The sequence below is a fragment of the Erigeron canadensis genome, chromosome 4, assembly GCF_010389155.1.
Source record: "Erigeron canadensis isolate Cc75 chromosome 4, C_canadensis_v1, whole genome shotgun sequence".
Taxonomy (NCBI): Eukaryota; Viridiplantae; Streptophyta; class Magnoliopsida; order Asterales; family Asteraceae; genus Erigeron; species Erigeron canadensis.
The window spans coordinates 23659251-23677032 of record NC_057764.1 but is presented as its reverse complement, the minus strand read 5'-3'; the positions used below and the strand labels follow the sequence as shown (position 1 = coordinate 23677032).

General features: G+C 33.0%; 2 protein-coding genes across 5 annotated transcripts; one reads left to right on the top strand and one right to left on the bottom strand.

The window, feature by feature from the left end:
- Positions 1-213: 213 nt before the first annotated feature.
- On the bottom strand, positions 214-6546 carry LOC122594924 (putative transferase At4g12130, mitochondrial). 4 transcript variants are annotated; one of them, XR_006323151.1, is made up of 8 exons: positions 6377-6546; positions 4248-5040; positions 2941-3191; positions 2695-2793; positions 2384-2542; positions 2043-2299; positions 1779-1823; positions 214-482 (listed from the first exon to the last, which is right to left on the bottom strand). XR_006323151.1 is itself a non-coding variant. In XM_043767208.1 (7 exons), exons 2-6 carry the CDS (start codon positions 4700-4702, stop codon positions 2055-2057), a joined length of 1209 nt encoding a protein of 402 aa, XP_043623143.1. In that variant the 5' UTR covers positions 4703-5040; positions 6377-6546; the 3' UTR covers positions 214-482; positions 2043-2054. The 4 variants fall into 4 exon arrangements, 3 of the variants coding, with proteins under 3 accessions (XP_043623143.1, XP_043623144.1, XP_043623141.1); XM_043767208.1 differs by lacking the exon at positions 1779-1823; XM_043767209.1 differs by lacking the exon at positions 214-482 and having other exon boundaries at positions 1369-1823.
- Positions 6547-12675: 6129 nt separating this feature from the next.
- LOC122594923 (non-specific phospholipase C3-like) lies at positions 12676-16923 on the top strand. The gene is made up of 5 exons (XM_043767205.1): positions 12676-13204; positions 13566-13724; positions 15532-15941; positions 16183-16353; positions 16450-16923. The coding sequence occupies exons 1-5, from the start codon at positions 12756-12758 to the stop codon at positions 16794-16796; spliced, it is 1536 nt and encodes a 511-aa protein (XP_043623140.1). The 5' UTR covers positions 12676-12755; the 3' UTR covers positions 16797-16923.
- Positions 16924-17782: the final 859 nt, after the last annotated feature.

Here is a 17782-nt window from a genome sequence, read left to right as displayed (position 1 = left end):
GCGTATATACGCCTCATGCTAAATTATCAAGAATGTCAATTTACAACAACTAGAAGTGTACTCGCTATATAAGTAATGGTTAATGATTTTCTTAAAAAATAAAATTATAAGAAACATAAAGTTTGTAAACTTCATTATGTACATATGTCAAAAGGTACCAGTGGCCAGCATACTTTACCGATCACCGGTTTCATATTGTCGAACACACCGTCATATAAAATAATGTTTTTTATTATTGCTAGATTATTTTAAAGGGATGTCTAATATGCTGTTAACAACAATTATACAGCTGCTAATTGATATTATTAACAACATTTAATATTTCCCGTATTTTAAAATAGAAACCACCAGTAAATGGTCAAGTGTCAAGTCGTTTCTTCACAAGTGGTCTCTAGTTCGAGCCATAGCCTATGCACATTTAGAGCTGGTCATATGTATTGTATTTAGTTTCAGCATATGAAGAAGACTCTCCACCAGGAACCCTGTAAAAAAATTGTACCTTCTATCACTAAATTCATGGAGTGAGTTTTTTATATATTAAATTAAATATATACATGTTATTATTGGCAACCCTTATTTGGCATTATTAGCCAAATCCCAAAATAAATACGTTTACTTATTTCAAGAATGAAGGTACCCCAAATAAATTATAAAATAGTATAGATATGATACGTCCGTACGTTTTTGATAAAATGAAATTAATAAACGTAGCAGTTTTTCCTTTGAATTGAAGCTCGTCACTGTAACACTTAGCTTTGAACTTTTATCAAGCTCTTGGACAATGATTTTGGAAGTAAAAAATATTTGATGACACAAAAGATTGTATGTGTAAAGCACGTATACGATTAAAGTCTTGAATGCAAAGTGAAAGTTGCGTCATTTGTAGACATTCAACGGAACAATACGTCATTTAAAAGTTGAAAGTTAACTATGTTATGAAGTTATCTTGGTTTAATGAGAAATGAGGTATAATTTTGTTTTAAATCTCATAGATAGCGCAAGACATGGACGAGGTGGGGGTGGGGAAGAAAATATTTATCGTGGAACCAAACTTTAAACAAGTCAAGTTTGAAAAAAATACCTTAGAGACCCATCATTAACTTTTCTTATTTTACCAGAAAAAGTTAGGAAAAAGTTAGGGGTCAGACGATTCCTACAACCCTCGGTGGCTTCACCACATGGTGAGGCCATTAGAGAGCATAGGCCCAAAGGGCATGTAAATAACCTATTTGTCATAACTTAAGAATTATTTACATTAGGGATGTAGTCAAGTCAATTTGAGAGCAAAGCAAGACTAAATTATGAAAGTTTGAGCATGACTTTGGGAGATCGAATAGCTCAAAGTTAAATATTAGCAAGCTCGATTAATTAACCTAGAGAACAAGATCCAGTCAAGTTCAACTTCAAGTTCCAAGTGAATACATCGGTAGAAGCTCGACTCCTTGCATTTGATCACATACATTAGTACTTTAATATTACACGACTCAAATTGCTTCACAAAAATGCAAGACGAGTTCTTAGAAGCTCATTACATATTCAAACTCATCTTTTTACTTGAGGTAAAGCTATAATTCTGAAAAAAGCTAGACAAGGATGCATGAGTATATTTTATATCGTAGTTTGTATGCAGACCCATATTCGCCATTACCTTCTAATATTTAATATCCGCCATTTCATTCAAAGTTAAATTATTCCGAGACAATTAATGTGATACGGAGTATTATTTTGTATTTTTGCAGTTATCGAGTTGTGTTGCAATTAGTTGAATGGAACCATACCAATATACCATCAGAGCTCGGAATTTATAGTTGAACATCCTAGTTCTGCAACACATACAGTTTAGTCATATATTTTAAATTTTGTATCCAATTTGATATTCTCTTTTATTCAGATTGTATTTATATATTCATTAGAGCCTGTGTTGGGTTTTATGTTAACTTTTGATATCGGCTTAAGTATAGAGAATAACACAAAATAATATAGTTTTACGTGTTGACAACCTTTACTTTCTTCTAATCTAATGTAAAATAACAACAGCATACCCGAAAAAGATCCTAGCCAGCAGCTTGTTGTGGCTGATGCTCCAAACACCACTCAGTTGGCCACCATTCAGGACAGATAGCCTCCACCTTCACGTCCTCCTGTCCTTTGATGACTAAATTTCCAGACCCTCTAAAGGCTTCCTCGAGCCTGAGCAGGCCAAGCCCACGTGAGCCCATGACAGTGGTGACTGTTCCAGCTTTCTTACCGGATTTCAATGCTATTACTTCTGAACTAGGAGCAACCTTTTGTTCTACTTCTGAAAAGATAATACAGTTGTACTTCAAAGTTACAAATAGAAAATGCACAGATAGCAAACATTGAAAAAAATTTGTTGTTCTACCTGCTCCGGATTCATTCAGGAACTTTAGTGGAAACAAACGCTTGCGAATAACACCACGATGATGGGAGCGAGCAACGAGTTCTTGACCAACATAACACCCTTTATCAAAGCTTATAGCATTTAAACCAACAAGATTGTACTCGAGTGGTATTGCTTCACCTGGGAGGCATTAATGATCCAGAATCGTCAAAATCAGAAGAATCGATTTCAACCCATTTACTTGTGTCTATCTTAAACCGGTCAAATCAAAGATACAAGCAAATAGGTGAACAGGTCAAGTGGAACAGAACTCTCCAAAAAAGCAAAAGTACCTCTTGGGATCTCAATTGAGCCTTCAGCAACTCCCCTCTCTAATCTCCAAAGAAGATAATTTCCTTCGTCGGTTTCTGTATTAGCCTCAACCATAGGTGCTGCAACCAACAATTAGAAAAAGGTACATAACTTTAAAACCTCTAAAATCATATCATTATGTGGGAGACTGGGGAAAATATCTTTTATTCTTTTAAGTTGTAGCATTTCCAATGAACTTTAACATTAGGGTTGTTGGGAGAACTCACGTGTTGAGTTGGAAGGAAAGATTCCCCGGAATCCTAGGCAATCCAAGCGGGGATCTTTATGCCATTGCCACCCAACGTTGTTTCCTTGTGAAGATGAGCTTCCATTAATACCACCACCCCAGCCAACATTAGCACCTTCGGGATCCTCTACAGCTGAAGGCGTCTTCTTATGGTGGTCTACACCAAAGCGCTGCCAACAATTGAATTCCTCTCCTACATGCTCATAATCAACCTTGGACCTCACGCTAAATCTGTGGCACCATAAACGAAATAACCTCAAACATGATTCTCCTTTGATGCGAAAACGAAGGAGAGGAGGTCGAATAATTTCTTGATACGTTCAATCAACATCACATATGCGTGTATATTTTGATTCGACAGAGGTAAGAAAAGCCACATACTAGCACAAAAAAAAAGCTTTTCAAAGTCTCATGGAATTCTGGTCCGATATTCCTAACAGCTAGAGCTTCAAATACAAGTTTCCATATAATTTAAGTTTCTTCATATTGAATCACTTAAACTAGAATTTATTTCATTCATGTACTATATAAAATGTAGCAAAATGGTCGGGTCAGGTAATGAGTTAAAATGGGATTTTTTGGGTTTAGAATGTAAGATCCTTAAACAAGTACTTTATTATAATAGCATTTTTTCTGTTTCTAAAAATAATTGTTTTGACATACCTATATGATTACAAACCAGACTATGTTGTCACAACAAGTCAGCAACAATCCACATTTGCAATTTTAGCTGTTTCAACTATTAATTTTCAATCAAATACTACATTTAATTAATGGCCACCTCTAGTAGATGTGCTGAACATTCTAGATAAAACATATAGTTAGATAACCCGATCACTAGGAAAAGATTTGGAAGCACTCAGGGATAGACCAGTTAGGCAGCATACACAGGTTATCCATTTTCCCCATAGTATAAAAGTACCCACATCAAGGTTGTCCATGAAAGAAACAAGGTGACATGGAGGATGTATGTAGGCAGGATATTCTTGTGGGTGATGAGTTAGAGAATAGTTTGTGGGGAAGGATGGGGATGGATGGTGTTTGTGTGTGTATACACTAATTGGGTATTTGTGGGAAGGATAGTAATGTTGTTTCCGGTTAAAAAAAAAAAGTTTGTCAGAAAAGCAACCCGAACTGATGCAGACAGTCATATAGTAAGTGTTACTCTATAGTTTTGTGTATTTTTCATTAGCTACATCCTACCGATGTAAAAAAGAAAGTGAAACACAAGGTACTCAAAACACAAAAATACATTAACTATTCAATGTAGAAAAATAAACAACTTACTTCTTAAAAGTCGCAAACAGGTCATCTAACACATCACAATCCACATCAGCAAAAAGAGTCAGCTCATCTCGGTGGGGTCCAACACTTGAGCCAGTGGGGTCAAGTTTCTCATTGGTTTGGGGCGGTTCATACAAAAACATATCGCAGAAAAACCTTCCCTGTGGTGTTAACATGGCCGCATATAAAGAGCGGGCAGAAGAAGCCGGAACATTGGGAGTAACCAAACTCGATTTCTTATCACCCACCAGTTCACCAAACCCACGAAGATCGTTTGTTACCAAACCTTGCATGAATTTGATTGTGTCGGGGCCCCGTAAACGGACAACAGTTCGGGTTTTGAGAAGAGTTGCCATTGGACCCACGTCGTTAAGGTTGGTGGGTATTTGAGATGACAAGTGACTGATTTTGGAATTAGGTTTTAACAAGCGAGAGATTGAGGGTTTTAAAAACCTCATATTTTTTGTTTGAATATTGTTTGTTTTGGTTGATGAAATTTTAGGGGTTTAAGGAAGGAAGTCGGTGTGTTATTGGACCTTTGAAACCTCTATAACACGTGTTGTTGCGGTGCTGCACTCTTTCCTTCCCGTTGAATAGAGTTATTAACGTCCATCCTTTCCATTAACGTCCGTTATTGAAGCTCCATCAAGACCCTCATGTGCATACCACGTGAGAGAATATTCATCCTTTTGAATTTAAAAGCACTTAATACCCCCGCTTGTTGATCCAAGTTTACACATATCAGACACACTAATCCCAAAAAACCCTCTTTTTTTTCCCTTCTCACTCTAAATCACTGTAAAAAAAATCACAACAAATCGATAAGTATGTTTGACCAAACAATCCTTGATTATAATGGTCTGCCAATATTCAGGGCAAAAAACTTTAATAATGAAGGTCACAAAGCATTAAGGGTATATAGTAAGTTTTTTGAACTTTTTTTTTACTCATTTTTGGTAAGGATCATATTTGTATCTATGATTTTTATGGTGATTTATGTTCTTTAAACTTACCACTTCTTTCTTTTGCATTATAGAGTCATATGGGACTTTATTTTTGTTAAAGATCATATTTGTATCTATAAAGGTCATTTTTATTAAGGCTCATAGATAAAACCTGAAGCTATAGCCTGACCCGAATCTAACTAGCACAATACGAAACTAAGTTTGACCCGAATATAACTTTGACACAAATCTGGAGTCTGACCGGAAAGCAAGGATTAAACTGAGCAAATGACTGATGTTAACATAGAGGCTAAGCAAACAACAGGCATACATAGTACAAATGACTCTAAAGTCACTAATTAACGGAGTACAATTTGTCACTGAATGAAAACTATCAAAGTCTGAGCAAATTAAGTGAACAACATTATCAAGTCAAGCAAAGACCGAGCCAACCAGAATTAATACAAGGAAAATACTGAAGAAGTATAGACGATAGGATCTATATGCTGACCTAAATATGTTCAGTCTATAGCTGAGCATAATAGTCAAGTATACAACTGATCAAACTTAGCTTGATATTGTAAGCAGTCGAGTATATACCAAGTAAGACATAAACTGGTAAAACACCAAGCAGACCCCAAGTAAAATACTAGGTGGAAGAGTGAATAAAGGTAAGCTTAAACACCGATTCAACTATTCTACCAATTAATCCTAAGCATCAAGCAAAAAAAAAACTGAGCAAAATGATTAAATTAACTAAGTAACTATGACCCGTACGCAAACTCAGCAAAACCTCAACAAATGATATTGATACAACACAAACTAATCAAACATATTCTGATATATACAATCACTAATAACTTCAACTAAAGTAAGCAATGCTAACCTAGGTACCGATACCTGCGCAAATTTACACAAAGGGAGCACGTAAATTGCAAGTTTACGTCAGCCAAACACTGTTATCAACACTATGTATTTTCAGTGAGACATTTTGTCAAACAGTTTGTGTGCAACTAGTTAAAATTCAGTCATTTTGATAGCCAAATGAAATACTAACAACCAGCCAGCCATCTATGAAATCAACTTAACAAAAAACAACCACAACTGTTTTTCAAAGCATACAATCAAAATTAAGCAAGTTTTAGAAACAGATTATTAAAATCTAACTTAAGAATTAGAATATGTTACCGATAATGAAGACCGAGTATTAGGTAGATGATGATGATATAAATGAAAATGAAACAAAAATCTGATCTTCAATTTGAGCAATAATCCACTCTGAAATCAAAATCAAATCTGGTTTCAAGCAAACTTACTTAATTTCAACCAACTCACACCCTTATGTATCCAAAATCCACTCAAAGAAAGAAAAAAAAAAAAAAAAAAAAAAGAACCCTGCAGTTTAAAGAAAAAATTAAAGAAAATAGAGAGTTGAGGGGGCAAATTTGAAAAATATATACCTATAAAAAAAAAAAGTTGGGGTTAAACGACCTCCACGGGTGGTCGAGCCACAAGCCCACAAGGTGACTAGGTGAGAGTGGGCCTAAACAACCTATTTCATACTCGTATTTCTAACTTCTAACTTCTAATGGTGGAGTAAGGTGATGAGTGGGAGCCAGGATTTTTTTTGAATAATCGGGGAAATATCGGATTGAATAATTTATGTAAATTTTTTTTATAATTTATGAAATTATGTCACTGAATATTAAAAAATAAAAATCTTTATATATTTCAAACTTGAACAATGACACATAATTGTCTCAAAGTATTAACATAACTTTTTAAAACTTAAACATAAAGTGTTAGTTTAATTAGAAATCAGGTTTATATTAAAAGACATGTGAAAACAAAACAAAAAAAAAAAAAAAAAAAAAAAAAAAAAAAGACTTTTGTCGACCTTGACCGAGTTTGACTGATCCCGACTGATATTTGATCGAGATTTTTGATATATGACCGAGATTTCGATAGTTAGCCGATATTTCATGGTTGACTTGCATTGGTCGATATCTAATTCGTACCCACCTAATTCGTCTCTTTGAGAGGCCGACATGGCCGATATTTACAATACTGAGTATAGGTAAGAAGTAGACATAGTGTTTAGGATGGATAGTGAATTAGGGAGCATAGTGTTTATTAATTTAATATATTTTTGTCTTTATTATTTTGCTGTCTATTATTTTGATATTGATTTTTTTATATATATTTAAGAATTGTTTTCATTAAGAATGCATTCCGATTTTCAAGTCAATTTGAGAGCTAGACAAGACTTAAATGATTAAAGTTTGAGCTCCACTTAAAAGAACGAACATGTCAAAGTTGAATATTAGCATGCTCGGTTAAAAACCGTGATATTGTTCGAACGAAAGTCCAATTAAGCTCAACTTCAAGTACAAATAAATTGATTGAAGCTTGACTCCTTGCACTTAATTACACGACTCAAATTGCATTTAGTACTTATATATGTTACACGACTCAAATTGCTTGGATAGGTCCACAAGACTCAAGTATGCTTACGCTTATTACATATTCAAGTTCATGTTTGTACTCAAGATAAAGCTATAACTAGGAAAAAGAAAGCTAGACTCAAGGTTGAATGAGTTTTTTTTACTTAACAGCAAATTTATTATATTTTACTAGAACGATACCCGCGCAATGCAACGGTGGTGATGGGTGGTGACAATCTAACGGTGGCGCCCGTGGTGGCGGTGATAGGTGGTGGTAGTGCGTGACAGTATTGACGATTGGTGGTGGTGGCAGCGGTGGTAGCGGCAACGATTGGTGGTGATGGTGGGGGATATTGGTGTAATGTGGTTTTGATGAATTATTGAAACTAAAATTCAATGGTAAAAGTTGAGAGCTCAAAATAAGATTTGCTTTATAATGTAGTATAAATGTCGTTTTTTGTTTGCATGCCCCAATTCGCCATTACCTTCTAATATGTCATTGTTGTCGTTTGGGTTTCAAAGCCGTTTTCTATCACAAAGTTTTACTCAACTTTCAAAAAATGGTTGCCCGAAACTTTCAAATCCGATTGGGGTATACTAATAGAAGTGCCTTTAGTGAGTTTGCCTAAAACTTTGATAGCTTAGCATAACATTAAATACAACAAATGAAGGTCAACCCAGCTGGTTAGAGACACTCTCGGTTTTACTCAAAGTCTTGAATTCGATTCTTAGGGATGACAAAACCTTGCGGTTTTTCCCTTTTTATATACTTGTAACGGCTCATAGTCAACATCTCATTGTTGAGAATAAATGTAAAACTTTACCGTTATACAGATTTCTCTGACGTCATATATCAACTAAATGTTCGAAAAAAATAAAATAACATTAAATACAGTGGTTTTAGTAAATGAGAAATAACAAATGGGCCGAGTGTGGCCTAAGCTACCAACTATTATCATTGGATGCCAAACATAACACACAGATGCTATAACGTTCGTATAGTATAGTGAATAGTGATACAAGTGGCATCCGTATTATAAATATGAATGAATTTATCAAAACTATGGATTAGATTTTTAATGGTGTTTTAGAAATTAATGCTATATGATAAGTTTATCAAAAATTACTAGCACCGTACTCGCGTAATGCGGTGGTGGTCGTGGTTGCAACAGTGTGGTGGTGGAGGCACCTGTTGATGGTAGAGACGATGTCGAGTGGTGCAGATGAGCCATATAAAAATAATTGATTTGAAGGATTAATGATAATATTTTAAAAGATAAAGGATTTATGGTTAAATACTTTAATTTATTTATTAATGTTAAGAGATAGTGTATGTAAAATATTTTAAAGGGTGATAGATGAAAATATTAAATAAGAGGACATTTTAGACATTTCCCCAAATGTAACTTTCAACATGGAGTATTTCTTTTATGATAATTATAAATCAATCTAATTGGTGTGTCTAAAGATATGCCTAATAGTAAGATGATGACATGTGGAAAAATCAGGGAACAAGATTAGAAAAGAGAATTAATGAAATTTACATGTTAAATTTTTAAGATTTTAGATTGATTTATAGGCATATGAGTTAGGTTATTAAATAATTTCTTTTCTTTTAATAAGTAGTATAAATATAGATTGATGATCCTGATATCCCTTTCCATAACATAACTATTCAAACTATTATTTATTGTATTGTACATGTGAATAGCTAGTTTGTCAACTAATCCGAGAAGTTATCAATTATGTGAGACGCTTGTTTGGGGGCGGTACTTAGACGCTTTAGTTTGTCAACTAATTTACTTTATAGTTATTCTTGTCTTGTTAGTCACATGTATATTGTATAATACGGAGTAAACATTAAGGTGAGAAATACACATAAAATCTTTCCTCCTTATTTTCTCATTTTCTATTCAAATTGATTTGGACAAAAACCAAAAAAGCAGAATAAAAAAAGGGTAAATCGCTAGCATAGGCTGTATGCAGATTTTTTTTTTTTTTCCCTAACATATATAAAATATAAACGTTAAACAAAAGAATAGTCATAGTTGAAAATACAGAGATATAGAATAATGACAATTAACAAGTGGAGAGAACATGGCTAGAAGCCTAGAAGGCTAGAATGATTGATTTTTCGTTTGGATAATATGGAAGATTCGAAATGATTGTTTTTTCTCAAACAAGCCACCATCCTTTTGCTATGCTGCTAAAGGAGCTGGAGCTCAAAAGTGTTAGCGTCTTTTGGGTGACCAACAGATGCCAGAAAACACCAATTAGTTGGACTAATTGGGATTCCTTTTTGTTTTGAGGCGTTGTCTTTTATATTTCATCCCTGTTCGAATTTGTAATTTCCCTTAAACGTTGTATTTCTAGCTAGGGGTGAGCAAAAACCGAACCAAAAATCGAAAAAACCATGAAAACCGAAAAAACCAAAAAAACCAAAAACCATTGGTTTTGGTTTTCTAAAAACCGAAAGTTGTGGTTTGGTTTTGGTTTTTAATGAAAAATCGAACCATAAAAACCGAACCGAACCAAAAAAATATATTTTTACTTTATTTTATATTTATATCATTTTATTATAAATTTTTGATAAATATGTTATTATATTTGCATTTATAGGTGTATATAATAATATCATTTATATGTTTTAAGTGAAAATACACAACAATGCATAAAATATATAAATAGTCATATATAAAATTTGTTTGAAATTTGTACAACTTACTTTTATGGATTTGTTGTCATTTTTGTAGTGTTATTGTTACTAATATTGTTTTGAAAACTTGTTGAAATTAATTAAGGTGTAATTATAGGGTATAAACTTATAAACTTTTGAAGTTCAATTTGACCCAAACCATAAGTGGTTAAAAACCGACTAAAACCGAACCGAAATAGACCTAAACCGAAAAAACCGAAACTGAAAAAACCAAAATCCAATGGTTTTAGTTTTCAAAAACCAAATTATAACGGTTCGGTTTCGGTTTTAGTTGAAAACCGAACCAAACCGTACTGATCACCCCTATTTCTAGCCGCTAGTTTCCATCTTTAATAATATTAATTTTGAATGTTAAAAAAAAAGGTGATTCTATGAACAATATTTTAAATATGGAGTCATAATGATGAGATTGAGTATGTAGATCGAATTAGAGATTTTTTAAAAGAAAATTCACATAGGAGTCATATGTGAATTCACATATGATATGAGAATTCTGATATTTTTATAAAGGAAAGAAATCAAAATTGTGATCGTTCAGTTAATTGACATTATCCCGGAATATATATACTCCCTATTAAAAATTATCCTACCTCTTATTGAAAGTTTACACTATTTGGAACATGCGATATTACCTTTTTGCCCTTGCTTCACTCCTTCTCTTTGTCTCTAATCTCTATCTCTTAATTTATCCAACAATCTGAATCTCCCATCTCCCAATAAATATTTACACATTAATAATAAATATTACCCAATATCTTTCATCTCCTAGTAAATATTTAACACGCCCCCTGCTTGCTCTCTAAAATTGAAATGAATTCCATTCCTTATGCTTTCAAATTCAAATCTATCCTCGGATCTTCAAGATTTCAATTTCAAAAACTATTTCAGATTTATTCCTCATCATTTTGTGGTTTTAGTGTTAATAGTTTGTTGATGCATCAACATTAGTTTGATAAGCTTCTGCAATTATTTGTACAGATAGTAATTTTTGTTTAACATGTTAAAATAACATTTATTTTTGCACTGTTTGGCCGTACTTTATTGATTGCCCATTTATACAATTTCCGGTAATCACGACATTGAGTGCCCTAATCCGCCGCAACGCACGGATACCATGCTCGTGTATGTTAAAAAACTTGATTACACATCAATAAATGATCAAAAATATGATATCTTAGGCACATCAATAAATGATCAAGAATATGATATCTTAGGCAACCTCCCTTATACACTCATAAAGACGATACTGAGATCCAAAACTTGTAGAAAACGACATTGAAAGTTATTTTTTATATAACATTATAAGGTTTTGCATTTAAATTTTGGTGTGAGTAAAATGATATAAAAAATATAAATAATTTTTTTCAAAAATGGGTTTCTTTTAAAACGGGAGTTGAACATATGAAGTGAAATTCCGATAAATTTAAATTTACACGTTAAAAAAAACTTCAATTACACATGAGCAAAAAACAAATGTTCAAAACAAAAATGGAAAAGAACAAGAACAAAGAACAATTTTCTTTCAAAAACTCGCAATGTTCTATATAAAATATAATCATACGGATAAGTAGTTAATTACGATACATTTATAGTCTAATCTGATATTGATACGATTTGGAAACGTTCTTCATAAGTGATTGATTGCCTTCTACAATATCTATATCTATAATCTAGATCTATAATCTAATACTTCTAATACTATCTTATAACGCATTTTGTCATATTTTTAAATCTCAATTAAGTAATTGAACTACCTAAATTACCTTTCTTCTTTATTCACTAATTTAAACATCTCTACTTAATATACCTATAATACCTTTAAATCTCAATCATTCATTTTTCTCTCGTCTCAAATCTCAACCACTAATTTTTTTTTCTCTTCTCCATAAATCATTTTATTTTATCTAATTCATTCAAAATCTTTTATCTTAAAAACCGTATATCGATAAATTATAAAAATTGTATGAGTATTCTTAAAATTTCATGCTCTTTCATTAGAGATGTCATTCGATGTACTTTCGACAAATTTTTAAATCCAAGGGCGAAGCCCGTAACATTTTGTTATCACACTCTATGATTTATCACCTCTTATGACCTATCACCCCCACCATCTCACTTCCGCAACGCACAACACTTTCTTTCGTTTTTATATAACTTAATATTTGAGGAAGGATGTCTCAATTTTATTATTAAATTCGGAAAAAATAAACATGCTATATAAACCAAATTGAAGTATTGAACCCATGTCTAAAAGTGATGGTTCAAAGCCGCCATCGATCCCACTTAAAAAAAACCAAATATATAATGCTCTCAATTTTCAACCAATATATATAGTCTCCTCTTTAACCAAACTAGCAAATTAAAGTATAAAAATTTATACCTCTCTAGCTTCCTCTTCATTCCAATAATGGCATCCCCAATAAAAACAATTGTAATTTTGGTTCAAGAAAACCGATCATTTGATCATATGTTAGGATATATGAAATCCATCAACCCCGAAATCGACGGTGTCACAGGAAAAGAATCCAACCTTTTGTCCACCACAAACCACGAGTCAAAACGCTTGTTTCACACGAACAAGGCCGGTTTCATCCAACCCGACCCTGGTCACTCTTTTGAAGCCACTTATGAGCAAGTCTTTGGTGTAGAATGGACCGAATCGAGTAATGGTGTAAACAAAACCCCTACAATGGATGGTTTTGCTCAACAAGCCGAAAAGGTCCAACAAGGCTTGTCTGAGGTGGTCATGAGTGGGTTTGAGCCCGATTCTTTGCCCGTTTACAAAGACTTGATATCCGAATTTGCAGTTTGTGATCGATGGTTTTCGTCTATTCCCACTTTAACTCAACCCAACAGGTTTGTTTAGTGTACATTTAACCTTTGATTAAACTATTTTTGTTTGTATATATAGTAGTCGATGAAAGTCATTTAAATATATAAAAAGTACATTTAGAGTTTAAATCCAATAATGTATTTAATATCAAGTGTTATATAACATTAAAAAAAAAAGATTTACAGTCAAAGTTAAAATAAAATGATTAAAAAAGACAAATTAAAACATTTAAAATGGAACCGTTAGAACTTGGGAATAATAAAACATTTAGCAGATTGTAAGTGTTTAACCATATTATATGACTTTACATAATGATATTGTAGGTAATGAACTCTATTTATTAACTCGTTTTATCGATCATTTGACACCTATCGGTACATACAGATTATATGTACATTCGGCAACTTCATATGGCGCGACAACAAACGACAACAAGATGATGATAGAAGGGTACCCACAAAGGACCATCTTTGAGTCACTTGAAGATGATGGTTATTCTTTTGGAATTTACTATCAATTACCTCCTTCTACTCTTTTCTTTAGGTAAATTTTCATTACTGCAAGTCTCAAAATAATTGAAGTTTCTTCTTAATTTATGGACTAACTATATGCATGATAGATTAACCAATGAGTATATTCAATATCTCAAAAATTAACATGATATTAAATATTAATTAAATGTAAATCATGTAACTATCACAATTTAACTAGTGATTATGTTTTTAACATATACTAAAATAAATACAACAAATGCAAGTCCAATAACCAATTATAATTATTCTATTTAGGTGAAAACAAAATGATGGTGCAGCCTCTCTCTTAATATGTTTAACTGTTATTATATACATTTAAGAGATTTTCAGATTAGAAAAACAAATAGCAATAACAGCATCTTAAGTGGATAAATGTTAACCCCTTTGTTTATTAGTAATTAGTTAAAAAATTAAACATTAAAATATCACAAACTGACAAAGTAAATGGCTACACCTGCTCCAATACTTATTAAACAAATAATTCTATGACATATACCAAGTTTCACATTGGTCTAAAATAATAACTTAATATATTTGACTCTGAATTTTAACGTGTTAATATTATTTGTTTTAAGAAGATTAGAGGGACCGGGTTAGAGACATGAGGATCAACTTAATTTGTTTTTTAATGTGGGAACAAATTTTGAGCGACTTTGGCAACCTGTCTCAAGACCCTACTTGCTTTTGCCTTTATTTCTTTTTCCTACAATGTAATTATAACTATTATAGTAATATATTTCTAACATATAATAATGCATCTACTAATGAGATACGACCAACACTATATTTAAAAATAAACTAAACATAAGATAGAAGGAAAAAATATTTACATACAATGATATGACAATATAAACAAGAGGTTTTGTTTATTTGTAGACTTTTGAATAAATGTTGGGGAAGTGAATATGGAGTGTTAGGTACCCAATAAATGAAATGATGTTTGGGAAATTTTAGACTTTAAAGCTTTGATTAGACTTTAAAGCTTTGATTTCAAATCGGGATGTAGACAAAATAGATTCTTAATAAAATTTAAAATTCCCTTAATTTAATAAATCAAAAGTTCAGGTTACACATGGTCCATTAAACGAAATTTGACATCTTAGATACTAAAAAAAGTAGAAAGGGTGATGTTCCATCATCACTTTTAACCGAATATCATCGAACATGTTTTAAAATCATGCATGGAATAAATTTGAAATACACTGGATGATATATGACAAAAAAAATAAAATGATGGTGTACCAATAGATCAGCGAATATCCAAGTAGAAATGATCAGCGATTCAGGTAGCTTACAACAACCAATATTCTTCAACCCAAACATTCTTGCCAAGCGGCCCATTATTTGTTTTCAGCCCAATACTTGTTACTCTCCACGTTTGGTCTTAAAAGAACAAGCATAGTGTCCGCGCCTTTCAGCGGCTAAAAGGTGATGACAATATAAAAGGAAGACGGTGGTGGAGATCGAGGGAGGCGGTGGAGAAGGAGGGCGGCGGCGGAGGGTGATAAAAGGTCGATGAGAGAATGTAATGATTAGAGACAATGTGGGAAAGGATGATATATAAAGGTTTTATGTATAAGTAGGGGTATTTTGAAAAGAAAAAAATGCTTAATTTTAAGAAATCCAATAGTCTTTATAAGGGAGTATAGATATGATGCAATTTATGCTTTCTATATATCTTGTTTTACTTCAAAAATCAAACTCACCAATTCACCAGTTTGACCAGCATTATGTAAAAAATTGTAAAAACAGTACAAATTTGAACCTTAATTAGTGTCATGTTTTAATCTCTGTTTACCTTGCCTAAAATGTGACAGAAACTTGCGAAAATTGAAATACATAGACAATTTCCATCAATTTGATCTACACTTCAAGCATCATTGCGAGAAAGGGAAACTACCAAACTATGTCGTTATTGAACAAAGGTATTTCGGTATCAAAGCTATACCAGGAAACGACGATCACCCATCACATGATGTATCCGATGGTCAAAAGTTTGTAAAAGAAGTGTATGAAGCATTAAGATCAAGTCCACAATGGAACGAAATATTATTTGTAGTCTTGTACGATGAGCATGGTGGTTTTTATGATCATGTTCCAACGCCTCATGTCGGCATTCCAAATCCTGATGGTCTAGTTGGTCCTCCGCCTTATAATTTTCAGTTTGATCGACTTGGTGTTCGTGTTCCAGCCATCCTTGTTTCTCCATGGATCGAACGTGGGACAGGCAAGTATAATAATTTTGTATATGTATGAAAACTGATATTCATACCATTGTTTTTTATTAATTTACCATAGTATACAATTGATACAACAAACTATACAAGTAAATGATACATGAACGTGTTAGCTTTATTACAAGTTATGACAATAATATTTGTATATAGGGCAAATACTATTGGTATGGCCTTTTTTATTTTACCAGTTATCAAAAATGACAACTAAAATAATGTCTAATGAAATTGCAGTGTTACATGAGCCAACAGGGCCACACCCTACATCACAATTTGAACATTCATCTATTCCAGCTACTGTGAAGAAGATTTTCGGTCTAAAATCATATTTAACAAAACGAGACGAGTGGGCTGGCACTTTTGAAGGGGTAGCAAACAGAACTACCCCAAGAAACGATTGCCCAGGTAAACACATAATTATGGATGTGCAAAATCTCTTTAACTTAATTAGTCATAAGCTCTAAGTTTTTTAAAACTAACTTGATTTCATATGCATTACAGTTACATTGCCAGACCCCCAAAAAATGCGAGAGGATGAGCCAGATGAGAACGAAAAACTAAGTGAGTTTCAACAAGAGTTAGTCCAATTAGGTGCTGTCTTGAAAGGAGACCATAAGAAAGACACATTCAATCCTCAGAAATTAGTTGAGAACATGACTGTAACTGAAGGTGCAACTTATGTGGAAGATGCGTTCAAGAAGTTTTGTGATGATTGTGAACAAGCTAAGAGAGATGGCAAAGACGGGTCTCATATCGTTTGTCTAGAGGAACCGGTAGTTCCTTCTCCAAAGAAATTGCAAAGATCATTTACACAAAAGTTGTTTTCTTGCTTGACTTGTGAACATTAATTTTTTATTATTATTTTTTGTTAATATTGAGTTTGGTGTTTCATTTTGATTGTTTGTATTTAAGTTTCATGTATCTCAAATGATAATTTATTCTATTGTTACTAAATAAAAGCACATAATTTCAGTTGTTAAGTTGTTTCTTATATTTCTTATAAAAACCAGATTTGCATAGTGAAAACAAAAGAGCATTTCCGAGAGCTTAATTTCATCCAAGATAGCATTACCCGATAGAGCTACTTCTAACGCATCATGAGATCCATGGTTCATTCTCTTCTCAAAGGCAAAATGCTTTCAACATAACTCCTAACTTGATGAAACTTCACTGTTGTTGAATGCAGGAACGGATAACCCAGATTGAAATTTACTAATTTAAAACTTTTAGTTTTCCTGTCAAGGATAAACGCATTGACCATATCCCGAGACAGCCTACGGCAAGAAAACATAATAAACGGCATATGATGACCATATATTATCTCCGGACCATCTAATTGAATCCAAGACTTAGGAGGTGTAACGGTTGCTCTAACCCAAACACGGTTTGCATAGTCTTGTAAAATCCAGATATGCATTTTGTTGGTTTCCACCATGAGATCATGACAAACAACTCCAATTAATTCCTTATCTTTGATTAAAAAAGGCACGTTTAACTTCAAAATATGCTTGTCATTCCTAGAAAAGTCTGGAAAATTTACGTGGAATAACACCCCAAGGAAGTTTAATAATGGAAAACTTTTCGGTTGTTAAATCAAACGCCAAGATTTGATACCTCACACTAAGCATAAAATGGATGACACTATTAACACAAGCACTATGTTGGGTAAGATAAATCATATCTGAAACACGAGGAAGGTCCTTCGGATCCACAGGAATATGTCTCCAAGAATAAGTCGACAAAGAGAATATCATAAACTCGGGCGTTTTGGGGTTGTAAGAACTACAGTGATTAATACTCAAAATCTTATGCTCACTATTGGGCTCATCAAACC

Bases quoted from the DNA above. Each gene is read 5' to 3' on its own strand.
- LOC122594923 (XM_043767205.1), top strand. From the start codon at position 12,756: ATGGCATCCCCAATAAAAACAATTGTAATTTTGGTTCAAGAAAACCGA. The intron at 13,205-13,565 runs GTTTGTTTAGTG...CGGTACATACAG, and splicing joins ACTTTAACTCAACCCAACAG to ATTATATGTACATTCGGCAA. The intron at 16,354-16,449 runs GTAAACACATAA...TATGCATTACAG, and splicing joins CCCAAGAAACGATTGCCCAG to TTACATTGCCAGACCCCCAA.
- LOC122594924 (XM_043767208.1), bottom strand. From the start codon at position 4,702: ATGAGGTTTTTAAAACCCTCAATCTCTCGCTTGTTAAAACCTAATTCC. The intron at 2,794-2,940 runs GTGAGTTCTCCC...TGTTGGTTGCAG, and splicing joins CTTTCCTTCCAACTCAACAC to CACCTATGGTTGAGGCTAAT. The intron at 2,543-2,694 runs GTACTTTTGCTT...AATGCCTCCCAG, and splicing joins CTCAATTGAGATCCCAAGAG to GTGAAGCAATACCACTCGAG.